Source organism: Notolepis coatsorum (assembly GCF_963971535.1).
Source record: "Notolepis coatsorum genome assembly, chromosome: 16".
NCBI classification, from domain to species: domain Eukaryota; kingdom Metazoa; phylum Chordata; class Actinopteri; order Aulopiformes; family Paralepididae; genus Notolepis; species Notolepis coatsorum.
Window position 1 is genome coordinate 68,906,408 of NC_140180.1, and position 18,000 is coordinate 68,924,407.

General features: G+C 39.6%; 1 protein-coding gene across 2 annotated transcripts in view; it reads right to left on the bottom strand.

Annotated features, from left to right (window-relative positions):
* Positions 1–16,626, bottom strand: part of syvn1 (synovial apoptosis inhibitor 1, synoviolin) — a 44,292-nt gene extending 27,666 nt beyond the window's left edge. For both annotated transcript variants that reach the window (XM_084332257.1, XM_084332256.1), the window contains exons 1-9: positions 16,445–16,626; positions 15,626–15,777; positions 14,733–14,825; positions 11,420–11,572; positions 9,436–9,484; positions 6,528–6,631; positions 5,333–5,459; positions 2,858–2,957; positions 2,468–2,533 (exon numbers count right to left, since the gene is read on the bottom strand). In XM_084332257.1, coding sequence (XP_084188383.1) covers positions 2,468–2,533; positions 2,858–2,957; positions 5,333–5,459; positions 6,528–6,631; positions 9,436–9,484; positions 11,420–11,572; positions 14,733–14,825; positions 15,626–15,757 — 824 coding nt within the window. In that variant the 5' untranslated portion in view covers positions 15,758–15,777; positions 16,445–16,626. The remainder of the gene's footprint in view (positions 1–2,467; positions 2,534–2,857; positions 2,958–5,332; positions 5,460–6,527; positions 6,632–9,435; positions 9,485–11,419; positions 11,573–14,732; positions 14,826–15,625; positions 15,778–16,444) is intronic.
* Positions 16,627–18,000: the final 1,374 nt, after the last annotated feature.

Here is an 18,000-nt window from a genome sequence, read left to right on the forward strand (position 1 = left end):
GATTCGAACGCGCTCAGCCCCAGATCCGCGCGAGCGCGGTTGTCCACGGCGCTGAAATAGCACTCGCGGTACGTGGTGAGCTACTGGAGCTCCCCGACTATATGGTTTTATATTAACTTAATAAATAAACAAAAACGAAAAATCTACTTATTTCAACGAACATTTCAAACTAAATAACAGATTACGCACATAAAACGCTGAAAACAACCGAAGCAACAATAGTATTTTAATGAGGCTATTATTATTATCATTATTATTTTGCAACAAGTTAGCCCTCTCATAAATAGCACATATAAATGAATAACTAACTTAATAGGATTGAAGTGATATTTGGCTTAAAAAATCGGTCGCCTGGCAAAAAAAAAAAAAAAAAAAGCCTGACGATGTGCATTGGGCCGCGGCTCTCTGACGCCTTATTTTCTGGGTCCGGCCTGAAAAGTTTGGGAACCCCTGGTCTAAGCGACTGACGTGCAGTTTTCAGGGATAGACGATAGGGGGTGCTTTTTTCCATTCTGAGCTGCTGATGGGGCTGGTGTACCAACGGGAGACTCGGTTGATGAAATATGAATTCAGATCGCTAATAAAAAAAATAAAACGATAATTGTCGTCGTGGGCATTCAGGGGGGGGGCTGATAAAACGTGATATCACGTCGTGGGCACTGAAAGTGTTAAGACTTGGGCAACATGGGGAAAGAATAAACATGATCTTCACAAGTATTTATTTTTCTCTTCTTCTATACTGATATTCTTACAATATCTGCTTAGGCGTAGAAGGATGTTCATCATATTGGACGGCATGACAATAATGTATGATACACTATCAAACTGAAACTTCAAACTGACTGAAGTGTGCCTTTAAAAAAAAATCAATTTAGACAACAGAGTTGTGAATAATGATTTACCGTACTTTTTTTCCCCATTTTTTTACCCTGCGGCTTATATAACGGTGCGGCTTATATGTGGACCAAACCCGAAAATATTGCTTTTTTGACTGCATTGAAATGTTATTTATCTGTTCCCTTATTTGCTAAACTTAATACAACTTGTAAATGAGTTAATTCTTGTTATTTGTCCGACAGTATTGTGACAATCCCCTCTGTGCACGAACCCTTACATATGGTAATTAAACATTAAAACACCTGCGGCTTATAGTCCAGTGCAGCTTATATATGTACACATCATTCAATTTAGCTGCTGCGGCTTATAGTCGGGTGCGGCTTATAGTGCGAAAAGTACGGTACTATATGAAAAACGACACGGCAAAAGGATACAAAATTTATATTTATATATTTAAGTGTCTAGCCAAATGTTAAATACAGGGATAGTGGAAGATACTGGATGTGTCAGACTCGCAATGACAAAATGGTGAAAAGCATATCACTTACAGTGTGTATTCATATTGCGGATGTATAACATCACTTAGTGTATTCATGTTCCGGATGTATGACATCACTTACAATGTATTCATGTTGCGGATGTATAACATCACTTACAATGTATTCATGTTCCGGATGTATAACATCACTTACAATGTATTCATGTTCCAGATGTATAACATCACTTACAATGTATTCATGTTCCAGATGTATAACATCACTTACAGTGTATTCATGTTCCGGATGTATAACATCACTTACAATGTATTCATGTTGCGGATGTATAACATCACTTACAGTGTGTTCATGTTGCGGATGTATAACATCACTTACAGTGTGTTCATGTTGCGGATGTATAACATCACTTACAGTGTTTTCATGTTCCGGATGTATAACATCACTTACAGTGTGTTCATGTTGCGGATGTATAATATTAACATCACTTACAGTGTGTTCATGTTGTGGATGTACAGTATAACATCACTTACAGTGTGTTCATGTTCCGGATGTATAACATCACTTACAGTGTGTTCATGTTCCGGATGTATAACATCACTTACAGTGTGTTCATGTTGCGGATGTATAACATCACTTACAGTGTGTTCATGTTCCGGATGTATAACATCACTTACAGTGTGTTCATGTTGCGGATGTATAACATCACTTACAGTGTGTTCATGTTGCGGATGTATAACATCACTTACAGTGTGTTCATGTTGCGGATGTATAACATCACTTACAGTGTGTTCATGTTGCGGATGTATAACATCACTTACAGTGTGTTCATGTTGCGGATGTATAATATTAACATCACTTACAGTGTGTTCATGTTGTGGATGTACAGTATAATATCACTTACAGTGTGTTCATGTTGCGGATGTATAACATCACTTATAGTGTGTTCATGTTGCGGATGTATAACATCACTTACAGTGTGTTCATGTTGCGGATGTATAACATCACTTACAGTGTGTTCATGTTGCGGAGGTATAATATTAACATCACTTACAGTGTGTTCATGTTGTGGATGTACAGTATAACATCACTTACAGTGTGTTCATGTTGTGGATGTACAGTATAATATCACTTACAGTGTGTTCATGTTGCGGATGGCCCGTCGAGACATTATAGCGTCCGTTACAGCTTTCTTGAACTGCCTAAGTGGAGAGGAAAGAGCACAGACTCAAAACATTTAACAATCAACAACCCATACAAATCTATTTTCAACCATTTATAAAAACACATTTCAACAATAGATACATAAGATTAATACCACCCAAAGACATCACTGTAAAACATCTGTATACAATCAACCAAATGGTTGAGATGTTTTTTTTTCTCCATTAAAACTAGCAAACCCACTCCTATTACTAAGATGTTTACTGAAATGGACATCAAAATGGAGAAAACCAATTGTTAAAATAAATAAAAACTGAAAAAGAAAATGGTTCTGAAGTCACACACACAAGGACATTGCTCACCTCATGGCCAGGTACATGGGACGGATGGCGAACAGAGGGAAGGTGTGGACCTTAATCATGATAGTCATGAAGGCCATATAGAGCAGCACCTTGATGAAACCTGGAGGATATTAACACACCACATAACAGATTAGTCCATATCACCATGGATATCATCATCTAACCAATAAGAGACGGTTATGGAATATAAACTATAGACCTGGGGAGTGAGGTTCCACCTGCGATTTCCCCCCCATTGTAGCCACCCATTGGAGATCAAAACAATATTACAGCCAAACTGTATTGTGTAGGTTCATAATCTTTGATGGAGTTATATATTATTTAATTCTTATACTGTTGTATCTTCGAACAATCACACAGCACAACTATTCTGACGTTTGTGACATTACGGTTCATTCTTGTTTGTTTTCGCAGCATTCACTGCCACAATCCTACCTGGAGGGGAGAGAACAGATGGTGGAGGTAAACGGTACCCTATCCCCCCCCCCCTCACAGTGAGCTGTGGTGTTCCACAAGGAAGCATACTAGGACCGGTACTATTCCTAATTTATGCAAATGACATGTCGTCAGCTTGTGACTGCAACTTGTTCCTGTTTGCGGACGACTCAGCCATGCTGGTCTCTGACAAGAACAAGTTACAGGTTGAAAAAACCCTCAGCTCGGAACTAGGCAAAATCTGCATATGGCTCGCCGACAACAAACTATCATTACACATGGGCAAAACAGAGTCCATTCTCTTCGGTTCAAATAACAAACTCAGCAAGACCGACGGCTTCTCGGTTACAGTGGGTGACAATATTGTCACAAGGAAAGATGAAATTACCTACCTGGGTTCCATCCTAGAGGCTAATCTTTCCTGTGACAAAATGGCATCCAATGTAATAAAAAGTCAACCAACGAACTCGATTCTTGTACCGGATCTCCTCTCTGGTAAACAAGAATACCCTGAAGACTCTGGCAGGAGCACTCATTCAAGGGTACTACGAACGACTATGCTTGCACCTCATGCTCATGGTACCAAAGCACCTCAAAGGCACTAAAAAACAAATTACAACCATCTCAAAACAAGCTAGTCAGACTACTGCTTGACCCGACTCCTAGAACCCACCTCACCCCTGCCCACTTTGACAACCTAGGATGGTTTAGAGTAGACGACAGAGTACAGCAACTTGCAATGGGCCTGGTCTACAAGATACACTACGCAACCAAGGTACCCATGTACATGTCAAAATACTTCCCAAAGGTCAGTGAATACCACGATCACAACACCAGAGGGAGCTCCACAAATCATGTTAAACCCAGATTCGGCTCAAACAAGGGACTAAACACGTTTCGCAATTATGCCACATCAATGTGGAACGCCCTACCCAAAGCTGTAAAGGAATGTGAATCACTACCCACTTTCAAAAACTCTCTCAAAGAACACCTACGGGAGACTGCAATTCGAAACTGGCCCCTACAAATGTCGTAACCCAGTTGTACAGTAAATTACCAAGTATGGCTTTGTCAGTATTCCAATGTACAGTGTACAGTGTACAGTATCGTCGTCCCCCCCCCCCAACTCCAATGTACAGCCCCCACCCACCCACCCAACCTCCCCCAATGTACAGTTTCTACGTCAAATGTATATACACTCTTTTTCTGGACACTTTGTATCACAAACAGCACTGTATTTGCAAATCTGATATGTCATAAATGTATAGATGTAGCAGTACTGTCTATCTGTATGTCATGTATGTCATATATGTTATGATGAATTGAAAATGGGGGACCCTGATGTAAACAAGACGAAAGTCTCTCTGGTCTGCATCCCCTTAACAATTGTATGTATTGAGCTGTACTGTACTGTACCCATTCTGCAATCCGTTAATAAACTTTTCATTCAATCAATCAATCAATCTTTGTTTTCATTGTAGCTATGAATAAAAGGTTCAAAACATGAAAACGTTTAAAAACAAACAAGTAATTCCAATAATGTATTCTGTCTGTTGTTTTGACTATTATGGTTTCGTGACATCATCCTCTCAGCTCTGCAGCATTCACTCGTGTCTTCAAATGCCGAGGCATATTGTTACTGTAGTAGTTACCATGGGAAAAAGTAGAGATTCAATTGCATTAAGTACACAGTCTTGTACCCCCAACTTTTTTCCCCTTGTTTTTGTCAATGTAAAAAAAACATAGATCTCATTTAATTGTGCTCAACTCTGCTCCTATCAGACCAATTGAATAAGTGGAACCATTATAAACCCACCAGTGGGGATAGGGCGACGTGGCTCAGGAGATAGAGCGGTTGCCTGGTAATCTGAACGTTCCCGGTTCAATTCCAGCTCCTCCTGGCAGCGTGTCGAAGTGTCCTTGAGCAAGACACCTAACCCCTAACTTTACTATACACTTCCACTGAAATGCAGTCTGTCATGGCGGTGGAGATGGCCATGTGTGCAATATATTTCAGTGTATAAGCCGGACTCTGTTTACCAGTGAACAGCTCGGTGTAGAGCATGTAGACAGCCTTGTTGTCCCAGGGGTTGTCACTCTGCAGGTCGATGGTGTGAAGCAGGTACTTGATGAAGGTGGTCAGGACCATTGTCAGCAGGATGGCATACTGAAGAGAAGACACAAAGGACACCACATCTCATTCAGAAGGATCTTGAGGCTAGTCAGAACTCTTCTGACTCTTAATACAAAACTCAACTCTGGTGCAGTGTGCTACTAGGTTATGGACCATGTATACTATAATCACTATTATTACTGACTGATCGAATCCTGCCATTAATCTACTATTATTACTATGTTCTATGTTCATTATTATTACTATTATTAATCACTTCTCCCCTCCTCCATGCTGCTATGACATCTGCATTCCCCCAAGGGTATTAATAAAGGAACACTTGACTCCATCAAGAATGTGTGATCTCCTCGATCGGCCCGGTACCAGGTTGACATTTATTTCACGTCATAAATAGATCAATACAGTCAGTATGAATTAATGTTTAGTTTCTTTTTCAAATGTAGCCAAGAGTAAAGACCCTAACCCATCAAAACAGAAGTCAACGTGTATATTTTCAGCACTAGTTTGTTTACCAACGATTTTAAGTGTTATTAGCTAAATATGATTTCATAGAAATCTCTGCGCATTGCATCGGAAACCAGATGATTTAGAGGAAATGCTGTCGTCATGAAATCGTTATAGTCGTAAGAAAGAGGAGACCCAGGGCTTTCGATGGACGTTGACATTTTATAAAACTACACTAACCAGCTCACACCTGCCGCTGTCAAAGCTGCAGCTGGCTGACGTGGAAAAGATATATTGACATTATTTTTGTGATTATATCTCACAGGTCGAAGAAACCTGAATGTTATTGCCATAAAATACAACGTATATTGTTCCTTTACCTTTCTGAGTGGTATTACTCTTCTATGATTTGTTTACAAGATCCAGCAATAAGACACCAAATCATTATTTTGAAATATATTTCTCATATTAACACATAGCACCTTTTTTATTTTTCTTCTTTTTACACATAGCAATTGTTGTTTCTTACAACATGGAGGACAAAGGGGCATTCTAAACATTCCCTGAAAGGCCTCAATCCAATATGCAAGTCAACAGTGCGTACTGTCTGGACTTGTTATTACAAGCTGAATGGCTTGGCACAGTGAAACAACACACCTCAAATCCAAACACCAGCTGAACCGACGCCCCTCGGGTGATGATGCTGTGACAGGCGTGGCTGACAAACAGGAAGTCCATGATGGCCAGGAGCACCATGAGAGCTGAAGAAGAGACGACACATAACGATCAGTGCTCTCTCCAAACAAAGCTGCCACCACCTTGTTCAGCTCCAGCAACACCTTCAGTTAATAGTGTTCCATCAGACAACATGTTGGCAAACAACAGGTTTGATCATTAAACATATCAACTGTGGCCAATGAGCTGTGGTATTGCTTCATATTGATAGAAGTGACACGTCATGAGAATACTATGAATTAAAGAAAGAAAAAAACAATGCTTTGAGCACATAATCGCTCACATAACCGTAACCTGCAAAAAGTTAATAATTGTACAAAACTGTTTGAGAACGTATGTGCTAAATAAATCTGCTAAAATCAGGACTATCATTTGAAAGCACTGCCTAATCACCAAATCCTGTAGAAAACCCTGCCTGGTGGAAGAGACAGGGCGACCACAGCTTTTCATTTCACCAAGGTACTTTCCGTTACTTGAAGCTCTTCTTCATTCATTAATAAGACCAGATGGTACGTTTTATTAAAGGTTGCGGTTGTTGTAGCACTGAATACAAATTTGTATTATTGACCACTGAGCCCAACATAATGATTTAAAATAGCCTACATACATATAAAAAGTACAAAAGAAACTAGCCTCCTCAGTGTTTTACAGCGGTGTGCCCCAGGTGGCAGCACACTCATTTGCATAGAGCCTGATTTAGCTAAATACGCTTTCAGTCTCACAGGTACAGTCTCAAAAGTACCAATTTTAACACAGAAAGAGGGGAAGGGGGAGCAAAGAGAGAAATAAAGAATGATACAGTAGACAAAAACAAACTTGAAGGAAGAGTGAAACAAATCAAAAAGTAAACAACATAAAACAAGGAAACAACTTAACATTTTGGGTGCCATGGGTTAAATTCATGATATACCATAGATTGCCAGCTCTATTTGTCTATGGAGAAGTACCCCTTCTTTGCATGGCTATAACCTTTTAAATTCTATTGCTACATTGCCATTATTAGGGCCCATTCAAAGTCCTTCAAAACCTCTCTCAAGGGACACCTACGGGAGACTGCAATTCAACACTGGCCCCTGTAAATATCCTAACCCAACCCCCTCCAATGTACAGTCATTTACCTAGTATGGTTTTGTCAATAGTCCAATGTACAATTTTGTTTGTTTGTACAGTGTCTCCCCCCCCCCCCCCCCCCTCAATGTACAGTTTTGCTTGTATATACAGTGTGCCCCCCCCCCAACCACCTCCAATGTAGATTACCCAGTATGGTTGTCAATATCCCAGTGTACCCAACCCCCCCCCACCCAACCTCCTCCAATGTACAGTTTCTACGTCAAATGTATATACTCCCTTTTCCTGACTCCTTCTGTATCACAAACAGTACTGTATTTGCAAATCTGGTATGTCATAAATGTATAGATGTAGCAGTACTGACTATCTGTATGTCATGTATGTCATATATGTCCTGATGAATTGAAAATGGGGGACCCTGATGTAAACAAGACGAAAGTCTTTCTCTGGTCTGCATCCCCTTAACAATTGTGTGTATTGAGCTGTACTGTATTGTACCCATTCTGCAATCTGTTAATAAAGTTTTCAATCAATCAATCAATCAATCTATATGTATTGTTCATTGTGTAGCAACGTTAAACTTTTTCATTCACATATTCATAGTAAAGTATGGTCTAATGTATAAGTATGTTTTCATCTCTTTCTGCAGCTTTCTCCAGAACGTGATCTATAGCCCCAAATGCATTATATTGATGATGAAATACAGTTTGATGGCAATCGGGGCGATATAAAAATTTTCAATTGGACGTACTTCTAGAATGATCTACGTATGATCTGATGATGACCGGATGGGCGGGGGATCGTTTATAATTCCGTGGGCAGCGTTATATCATTCATCTAGTGTGGGTCATATGCAGTGGTGCGTTATTGAAATCATCTGGGGTGACACGCACCACGTGCACGCGCGCTCCCGGCGCGTGCGCGCGCTCCCGCGAATGCGCATTTAATGTCCCCTCGCTTGGGCACAGACTAAAGACAGTGCCTAATTGCCTCTACGAATGGAATGTAACACGTCTTCACAACAAGGTTAGGTGTGAATGTGTCTGAGAACGTATTTAACACACCTGACGACCGGAGCTATTGATATGCAAATAGCGAGTGAGGTTACACACCGTGCTACCCCGTCCCATGAACAACGCATGCCTGGTCATATGTTCAGTTCATCATAACAGTTTATATGGAACACGTTCAAAAATAACGCTGAATCTTACCGGATCTTCCTCGCGCCGTTGGACGATCAGCGTGGTGTAGACCGTTTTCGATTATGGGATGTTTATCCTGATGAACCATTTCCAGCTTGTATAATACTATATATACGTCCAAATCATGTTGTTTATAGAGTTATTGGCAATGGATCGCTATATATTGTGACGAGCCAGAGTGCCGGGAGCCAAACCGAGTGCCCGGAAGTAATATGGCCGACCAGCACAACCTCCACAGCACTTCCTGTTTGGCGATTGCGCCGATCGGCCACCAGATGGCGCTCCTGAACCGCCAGAGAGCTCAGTGGGTCCTCCTGGTGGATCTCAGGCCAGCGGAGGGGAAATATGAATCCGATCACAGATTTTTGAAATATTGATATTAAAGACGCTGTAAAGCGTCCTTCGGCAACTTGAGCATGGCCGGGAATGACGCTGTAAAGCGTTTTCCGGCACCCAAAGTGTTAAAAGAGGGAAACTAATTAAAAGAAGTAAACATAAAACAAGGAAACGACTTAAAAGAAGAGGGAATTGGCAAACAATGACTAATAAAACATACTCACATAAGACTCTGAAGTGAAAGACCCAGGATATGTTTGGACTCCTCTCCATCTGAGAGAAAGATGGAAAAACAGAAATCATGGCACAAAACCTTGAATATAACAAAAGAAAATCAGGTGCAAAACAGAAGAACAGCATAAAAACAATAGAGTCCACACTGGTAGACTTGTATACTGGCATGACTTGTACACTGGCAGACTTGTACACCTGCACACTGGTAGACGTGTACACTGGCACACTGGTAGACTTGTACACTGGCACAATGGTAGACTTGTACACTGGCACACTGGTAGACTTGCTCCCACTATATGTTTATGGGGAGATCAATGTTTCGATCACTAAGGAACTACCTCAGTCTAACAGTGTGAAGACTATTATTTTTTATACAGGGCCTTGAATACCCACAACTACACATTCATGCATCGGGGCAGAAGAGACTAGTTCAGCGAAATATGAGACTGTCTGTGTGTCTGTCCATTTTAGGTTTTCAGCGGAAGAATGTTTTCAAACTTTGTTATCAACAGATGGGAAAGATGGAGTGCTGTGTTCATTCATAGTAAAAAGAAACAGTAGAGATTGAATAATTTAACATACCATTTTTATATAATATAAAAGTATTCAACCTCTACTGTCTTTAACTATGAATGAACACAACACTCTAACTTACCATTTTTATATAAGTGTTGTGTTCATTCATAGTTAAAGTAGAGATCGACTACTTTATTATGTAAAAATAGTAAGTTAGTGTTGTGTTCATTCATAGTTAAAGATAGAGATTAACTTACCATTTTACATAATAAAGTTGTCAGAGTGTTGTGTTCATTCATAGATAAAGATAGAGATTGAGCACTTTCTTGTGATATATCACATTCACACTCCAAGTGTCTAATTGGCTTCACAACTGCAAATATATACGGGCAGTTCCAAAAAGTTTCAAAACAGAGGTTATATGGTTCTTCAGTGCAAGGTTTCAATAGAGCCCATTGTAAAAACATTTTGGGGTAATGGCTGTCTGCAGTTTGTGCGAGTTGTCTTACAGTTTTGTACTATTTATTTATATATATATACTATATATATATCTGTACTATATTTAGGTCATGGTTAGACTGGATGCTATATTTAAAAGGGAAAGTCCACCCTAAAACGAAATGTACATTGTGTCTATAATCTATAAAACATAGAAAATGTTGTGCCTAAGCTTTAAATCAGAGCATCAAGACTTGATTCGTTTGTTGACATTGAACTAGTCACAGATTGTGTGGGCTCAAATCATTTGTTTGAGCGATTACATCCAAAGTAGCTTTATTTCAATGAAGGACTTACAGCTCTGAATCAGAACATGTACCCGTATCCCAGTAAAACCACCATAGGTACTGTCATAGTGTCATAGGAGTTTCTTCCTCTATTCACCAGGTATGGAGCAGCTCCGAGATTTGTCTCTTGATGACATCATCACGAGTCTCGTCTCTCTAGTGTTCAGCTTATGGAGAGGCATGTTCATATTCACAAATCAAACCTGACCCATATATATCCGTCTGTATATACCTGCATATAATACTTTTTACATATCTGTAGATAGATACTATATCTATATCTGTACATATTCCTTGCCTACTCTTACTAGTTATGCTGCTGGCCAGTATGACTTACTACCATAGTGTCTTTATACTTGTATATCTGTACATATTAATACTACAACTCTGCACATACATCTGATTAGCAATATACTCGGTAGTACTAATTCATATATTTTATATTGAGTTTAATCACCTGTACAATGTATATTTAGTACTGCACTTCACTGTTACCTTTGCACTCTGGTTGGATGCCAAACTTATTTTTGTTGTACTGTACTTGTACTTGCTGTATAATATCAATACATTTGAATCTAATCTAATAATATCGTAGAAGAAAATAACAATGTAAATTCTACTTTACAATGGATTTGCACTTTAACAAGAGAAAACCTCCCCCCTCCTCACTCACAAAGTCCACACGGTCCTCTGCCAGCCAGTGGAAGCACTTGAGGAAGAGCAGCAGGGTGAAGAGGGCGACAAAGCGCGGGGAGAAATCATCCCTGAACACGGTGAAGGCCAGACATGTCTCCGTCACAGCGTACCAGGACCGCTCTATCAGATGCTGCATGGGGAAATACAGGAGGAACAAACAGGTCCATTGTATGCGTGTAAACTACAGCCCGACTTATACTGAATTTTTGGGGCCGACGCTGATATTGGGGAGTAAAATATTCTGATATTGATATATTGGCCAATATTCTTCATATATATTTATACAACAGTTAGTTCCAACCAAGCCAATTGATTGGACAAGAGGCATTCCATGAGTGTTGATATTCAGTATAACAGCACAGGGACTTTTAACTATATATATCCTCCGCACAGGTGTTCTATTAATAACAGTCAACATTAACGGTCCTTACCCAACCGACTGTCAGTGTCAACAGACTCTAATTTCACTGGTTGCACAATAAATGTCCAGATGAATGTACAATACATGATACAAATTAGCTACTAGCTAGCCAGCAGTAACATGTGTAGACCTATAAAAAGTAACAATCTGTGCAGGAAAATGTTTGTGTTCAGGTTGCCTGGTAAAGTTAAAATAATAAATGTATACATAAATAAATAGTTACAATATATAATCTAATATATAATCTAAAAAAACAAAAGGCTAAAATGCTAAATATATAATCTAAGAATCCAATAATCTAAATCTAATATATAATATAAAAATGCTAAATGCAAACTCAAATACTGTCTTGGTAAGCCTCATAATGAATTGTTTGGGGAAAAAAGGAAAAACATCGTGATGTGTATCGTGTATCGTCGAAAGGTCAGAAAACATTGTGATATCATATTTAGGCCATATCGCCCAGCCCTTGCATGTTCTATTCCAGTGGTTCTCAAACTTTTTACACCAAGTACCACCTGAGAACGTAGCTGGCTCTCCAAGTACCACCATATGACCGGTGTTAAAATACAGTCTATTCAGCTATGCACAGTTCACGCAGGAGGCAAATGTATAATTAATACCATTATTTATTGTTAACTTTTGTCAGACACAGCCACAATGTACAAAGGGATAGCACTAGAACTAGCAAACTCTTCCACACAACTCATACAATGCAAGGGGCATTGAGAACATAATAACTAACATTCTCACATAGCAAGTGAGAAAATTAAGAACAACTGTATTTCAGCAAATGTACTTAATTCTCTCTCTATCTCTCTCTCACACAGCAAGAAATTGTCATTCATTCTCTCACACACACACACACACACACACACACACACAATTATTTTGTTACAAAAACTTAATTTCCTGCATTCAGGTGCAGGCATTTTTTAATGTTTACACTTTAAATGCCAGTGTTGTGATGGGCATCACAAATTATTGTAAAAAATTTAAGAAAAGACATATTCAATACATTTTTGAAATGTTACCCTTTAAATGCCAGTTTGTGTGATGGCATCGCAACTTATTGTTAAAAAAAACACAAAAAGTAAAATATTTTCAATATATCAAATGCAAAGTAAATTTTTCTGGGGGGATTGTTACAGGCTAGGCATGTGTCAATGATTAGCAACAACACAGATTTTGATGGATTTTTTGTAATGTCAGATTTAACAGAAAAGTGGGAGTATTTCATTTTTTATCTGACATTACAAAAAATCTAAAAAAAATAAATGGTTATGATCAGGGCTGAAGTTGAATTAAAGATTTATGACTGTTTAGACTGCATTACTCTCTGTCACAGTGATCTCCTGGTTGTTCCCCACTTAGGTTATCTAACTATCGCGCCGCCGCAACCAGAAACACTGGCCTGGCCTGCTTCTAAGTTCAGTGGCCTGACTGCAAAAAATTAAATAAAAATTGTGTGCTTTTTTGTAAATGTTTTCAAGTACCACCAGCAGTACCACCAAGTACCACTAGTGGTACGCTTACCACAGTTTGAGAACCACTGTTCTATTCTATATTCTAAATGTATATTTAAAAAAACAACGTAATGAGTGAAGTCGCTGGCAAAATGTCTGATCTCTACTAACTTTAAACCACGTATTCTCTGTATCAAGCTAGCTATAAGATTCATGCAGACAGTGATGCTGAGAGTATTGTAAACAATGACTGAGTATATGACTTGAGTTATATGTAAATGGAGTCAGAACACACTCTGCTGCACAAACTGTGATGACAACATTTCTAAATTAGCCCAAGCATTTTTCTCTGCATTATGTTCTGTAAAATAAAGTTTTAATATCGGTACCTATCGGCCAACATATCGGCCAATACCGATATGTCTGCGATAGGCCAATATTGGCAGATTAAATCAGCAGACAGATCAATTGGTCTGGCTCTAGTGTAAACTGGATTAGCACACTGGAAGATTCAACTAGGGCTCTCAGAGCTAATTTCAAGATCAGAATTTTGAAAAAAAAAAAATATATATATATACATATTTGACTACCAAACTGCCAGTAATTGTCTTTTTAAATAAAAATTTAAAAGAAATTAAACAAATTAAAAAAGTGCCTGTAATGCAAGCCAATAAATGGGCAGTAGAAAGCACAGCCCAATGCCTGATTGTTTCCCATTGGTACTACCCATAATTGCAAATACAACACAATTTGTATTGGTCTTTTCCCCCCTCCTTTTTCCTCCGATTTTCTCCCATCCCAATGTTTAGTCGTTATGCCAATTCCCAATCCCCTTCCTGGTCGCTGCGCACTTACCCCCCACAGTCGGTCTGGGAGAGTGGAGGCTATCACGTGCTTCCTCCGACACACATCTAGCCAATCAACCGCTTCTTTTCACCTGGCAGCGCGGACTCTCACTGAGAGGGTGTAACATGTGGAAGGATCACACTACCCCCCTTAGATCCTATCCGCGCTGAGCAGGCGCCCCGACTGTAGGAGTCGCTGTTTACAACGACCCGGACCCACCCCGCCAGCTTTCCCACCCTCTAATACAGCCAATTGTATTAGTGTGAATGGCCAGCCAAGAACTTGTTCATCTTAAGCTTCATTTCAGCCTGAGCCTATTCATATGGTATTCCAGCAGCCGTAGATTCAACACTGATAATGATTGACAGATTGCACACATATAGTGGAGAGAACGTGCTGCACAGATACTTCTCTAGAATTACTAGTGAAAGAAAGTGTTCCCATTGGCCAAAACACAGGGGCACGCTAAAGCTTTTGAACTGTACCCACCCACATCCATCAACACATCTTGTGAACTGAAATAAATTAAATGAACGTTCATGTAACAGGAACCCTACCTCCATTTCCGCAGCCCTCAGCTGTCCAAAGAATACTTTCCTCATGACCTTCCCCAAGAGGAACACCAGCACAAACGCCTGAATGTATAACACCTGAGACATAGGAGCAGAATGGAAATGAAGACTTGGATTACTTTGGTTTTCTGGGTCGCCTTTAAAATCACTGTTCACAATCATCTCGTAAGTGTTTCATCTTGGATAGCTTTCTTGTTTCCACATTGTTATGAACAGTTTATATAACTCAGCTAATGCAGGATTGTTGTGATCAGTATGAACAATATTATCGTGCTACTACCTGAATAATGTTGTAAAAGGTAGTGTATCGCTCACAGGTGTACACCTTTTTTCAGTTGTAAGCTCAAGTGGCTTAGTCTGCACTGATCGCCAATAATCGTCTCAGCTATGGTGGGCAATTACCAGACCTCGTTTTTCCATGACCACTAACAGATTATTGCAACTTCTTTCACAACAAAATCTTTTTACTTTATTTGTTCAATGTCCACTTTGACTTTCTGTACGTACCCCTGGTTGCATGCACAATTGCACAAAATCATCACGCCTCTTATCTATACCACCCACCAGAGTAATATTGGGGAGAAACCAGAAATGTCACAGACATATCTGTGGCGCAACTATTATAAACAGTCTCTTAACGGTCACTTCACTTAAAGGTAATGGCAAAACCAGGCAAAAGAGCATGGCACTTTATTTTATTATTATCTTTTTTTTGGTCTGATGTGTGGGTTCAGTGGGTATGGAGCAAAGGGGTTTCTATTGCTGGCCACACCTCAGGCTCTGCCAAGAGAGGTCTGGAGATATTCACAGTAAAATAAGTTACTAAACACCAACCCACACAGTGAAATACCAAACACACACACACGTAGTGGACTCACCGCCATGCTGGGGCTGCTCTTGGTGAGGTAGACCACGGTTGGGTAGAACTGGTGTTTAAGTAAGTAGGCATGGGCCACCACAGCCCCAGTCAATGCCAGACTGGTGGCCGTCACCAAGGCTGCTCTCACCATGATGGATTCAGCTACAGGTGCTTTTGGGTGGGGTGGGGAATAGAAAAAATATGAATTAGTATATAATGTTGTAACAATGTTTAGTCTACATAAGCAACCTATTATTGCCAACTCATAAATCCGAGATCAAAGACATGGCTTTGGTGGGATCACAATATTGTGGATAGGAAGGGTGTTTCTCACCAATACAAAGAATAAACACACAGCTGTGGACAGAAAACATTTTGCTCATTGTAATATATCTAGGTCCTGTTCATTTGTCAACCATTACTAAGCTAGCTGCTACCAGTTTCATAAAGGTGACATCAAATACTCACGTTAGCTATAGTTATCAAGCTAGCCAAGTAGGTGTTCCAGATGTTAAAACATGTAACGTTGACTGTTAGTCGTTTGGCTTTTTAACGTTATGAGATTATAGAACCATGAATGCTAACATTAGCGAACGAGCTAATGCGTTAACCTTGTGACAGGTGGCAAGCGAGTAGCTAAGATCGATTCATGTACAGTTGGATGAGGCTACTGTACAAAAAAGTATTCAGCATTTATGAGCAATATGTATTTAGTTATCAAAGTAACAGCGGTTGTGTTTGTGGTGCAGACGTCGCCTGGTTGAGTTAGCTCACGGTTAGCTAGCTGGTAGTAGAACACTAGCAGCTGTCAGAGGCTGTGGGTGTGGAAGCGACTCACCGACTCGACGTCGCTTGGTAAAGAAATCACTTTGCCCCCGGCCTTGTGAATTAGCTGGGTGTTTCCTCGACTGTCTAATGTCTCGATATCAGTACTAGTTAATCCATTTCGAACCTTTACAGCTGCCTTTTCCGTGACATTTATTCGCTGCCCCTGCACGTATGTCTACGTGTTTATCTTCGGCTCGCTCTTCAGACTGGCCACCTCATATCCGCCTCCTCCAACTCACGGTGCGCACTCTACATTTAGAACTTATTCAGCAGGGATGTTGGCTGTTGCTATTGTTTTTTTTACCCAAAGTAGTTTGAAATACACTTTGGTTTGAGCATAGGGGATGGTTTACATGGATACAGTCTAGATTCATCACACAAAGTAGCATTTAACCCGAATCGTGTGTGCTTTTATTAAACGTGATGATGTCTTTTAGGATATTTACGGTAGATACCAACGTGGACCAATCGGAAGTTGTCAGCTGAACAGTCGAGTCTATGGACGTTACATTTAATTTCAGACGATTGCAGAGTGAATGTGATACAATTAGACTCAGAGAATCGAAGGGGAATAGGCCTATGGGGGTAGATTTCTATCAAAAATAAAGATTCTACTTTTGCGTTTGTTTATTTTTGATAGAAATCTACCCCCATATTGGCCAGCTACTCAATTTAGTAATGAATTAAAATAAACATACACAACTCTCTGGGGGACCCTGATGTAAACAAGACGAAAGTCTTTATCTGGTCTGCATCCCCTTAACAATTGTGTGTATTGAGCTGTACTGTATTGTACCCATTCTGCAATCTGTTAATAAAATTTTCAATCAATCAATCAATCAATCAATCAATCAATCAAAACCTAGACATAAATCAGAAAAGTAAAATTTAGAGCTGTCTCACACACAAAGACTGATGTACTGTAATTGTGAACTTACAATGTTTGGTTGATTTTTGCCTAGATAAAATGTATTATTATCGGTTCTGAAATAGAAAATGTACCCTATCTCGAGACAAATACCTTGGTTGCTCTTGTGGTACTTTTTGGAGTTAGTACATTGACATGATTAGTTACCAGCTGTGTGGGCTCCTGGAATATTTGTTTGAGATATTACATCCAAATGAGTTTAATTTAAATACCAATTAAATATTTAAAAGTAAAATCACCATAGGTACTGTCATAGTGTCCTAGGAGTTGTTCCATTAATCATAATCTATAGGAGCAGCTCCAGGATTTGTCTCTTGATGACATCATCTCTCTGGTATTCAGTTTAAAGGGGATTGTATCCTTTCGGCATGGTTGGTAAGCACAATTCAACAGTGTCAGTAACATCAAACACAGGCAGATATCATAAGATCACATTAGACACAACAATGACTAAGACAGACACTATTCACAGATTGCTACAAGACTAAATTCACAATATTTACAAGAGACAAGAGCAGGTACATCTGTCAGGGTCAGTGAGACGTGTTCAAAGTCCTTATTGCAGTGGAGGGATTTTTTTTCTTTTTAAATGGCATGATTAGGTGGGCAAGGACCTATAGCGTCTCCTAGAGGGGATT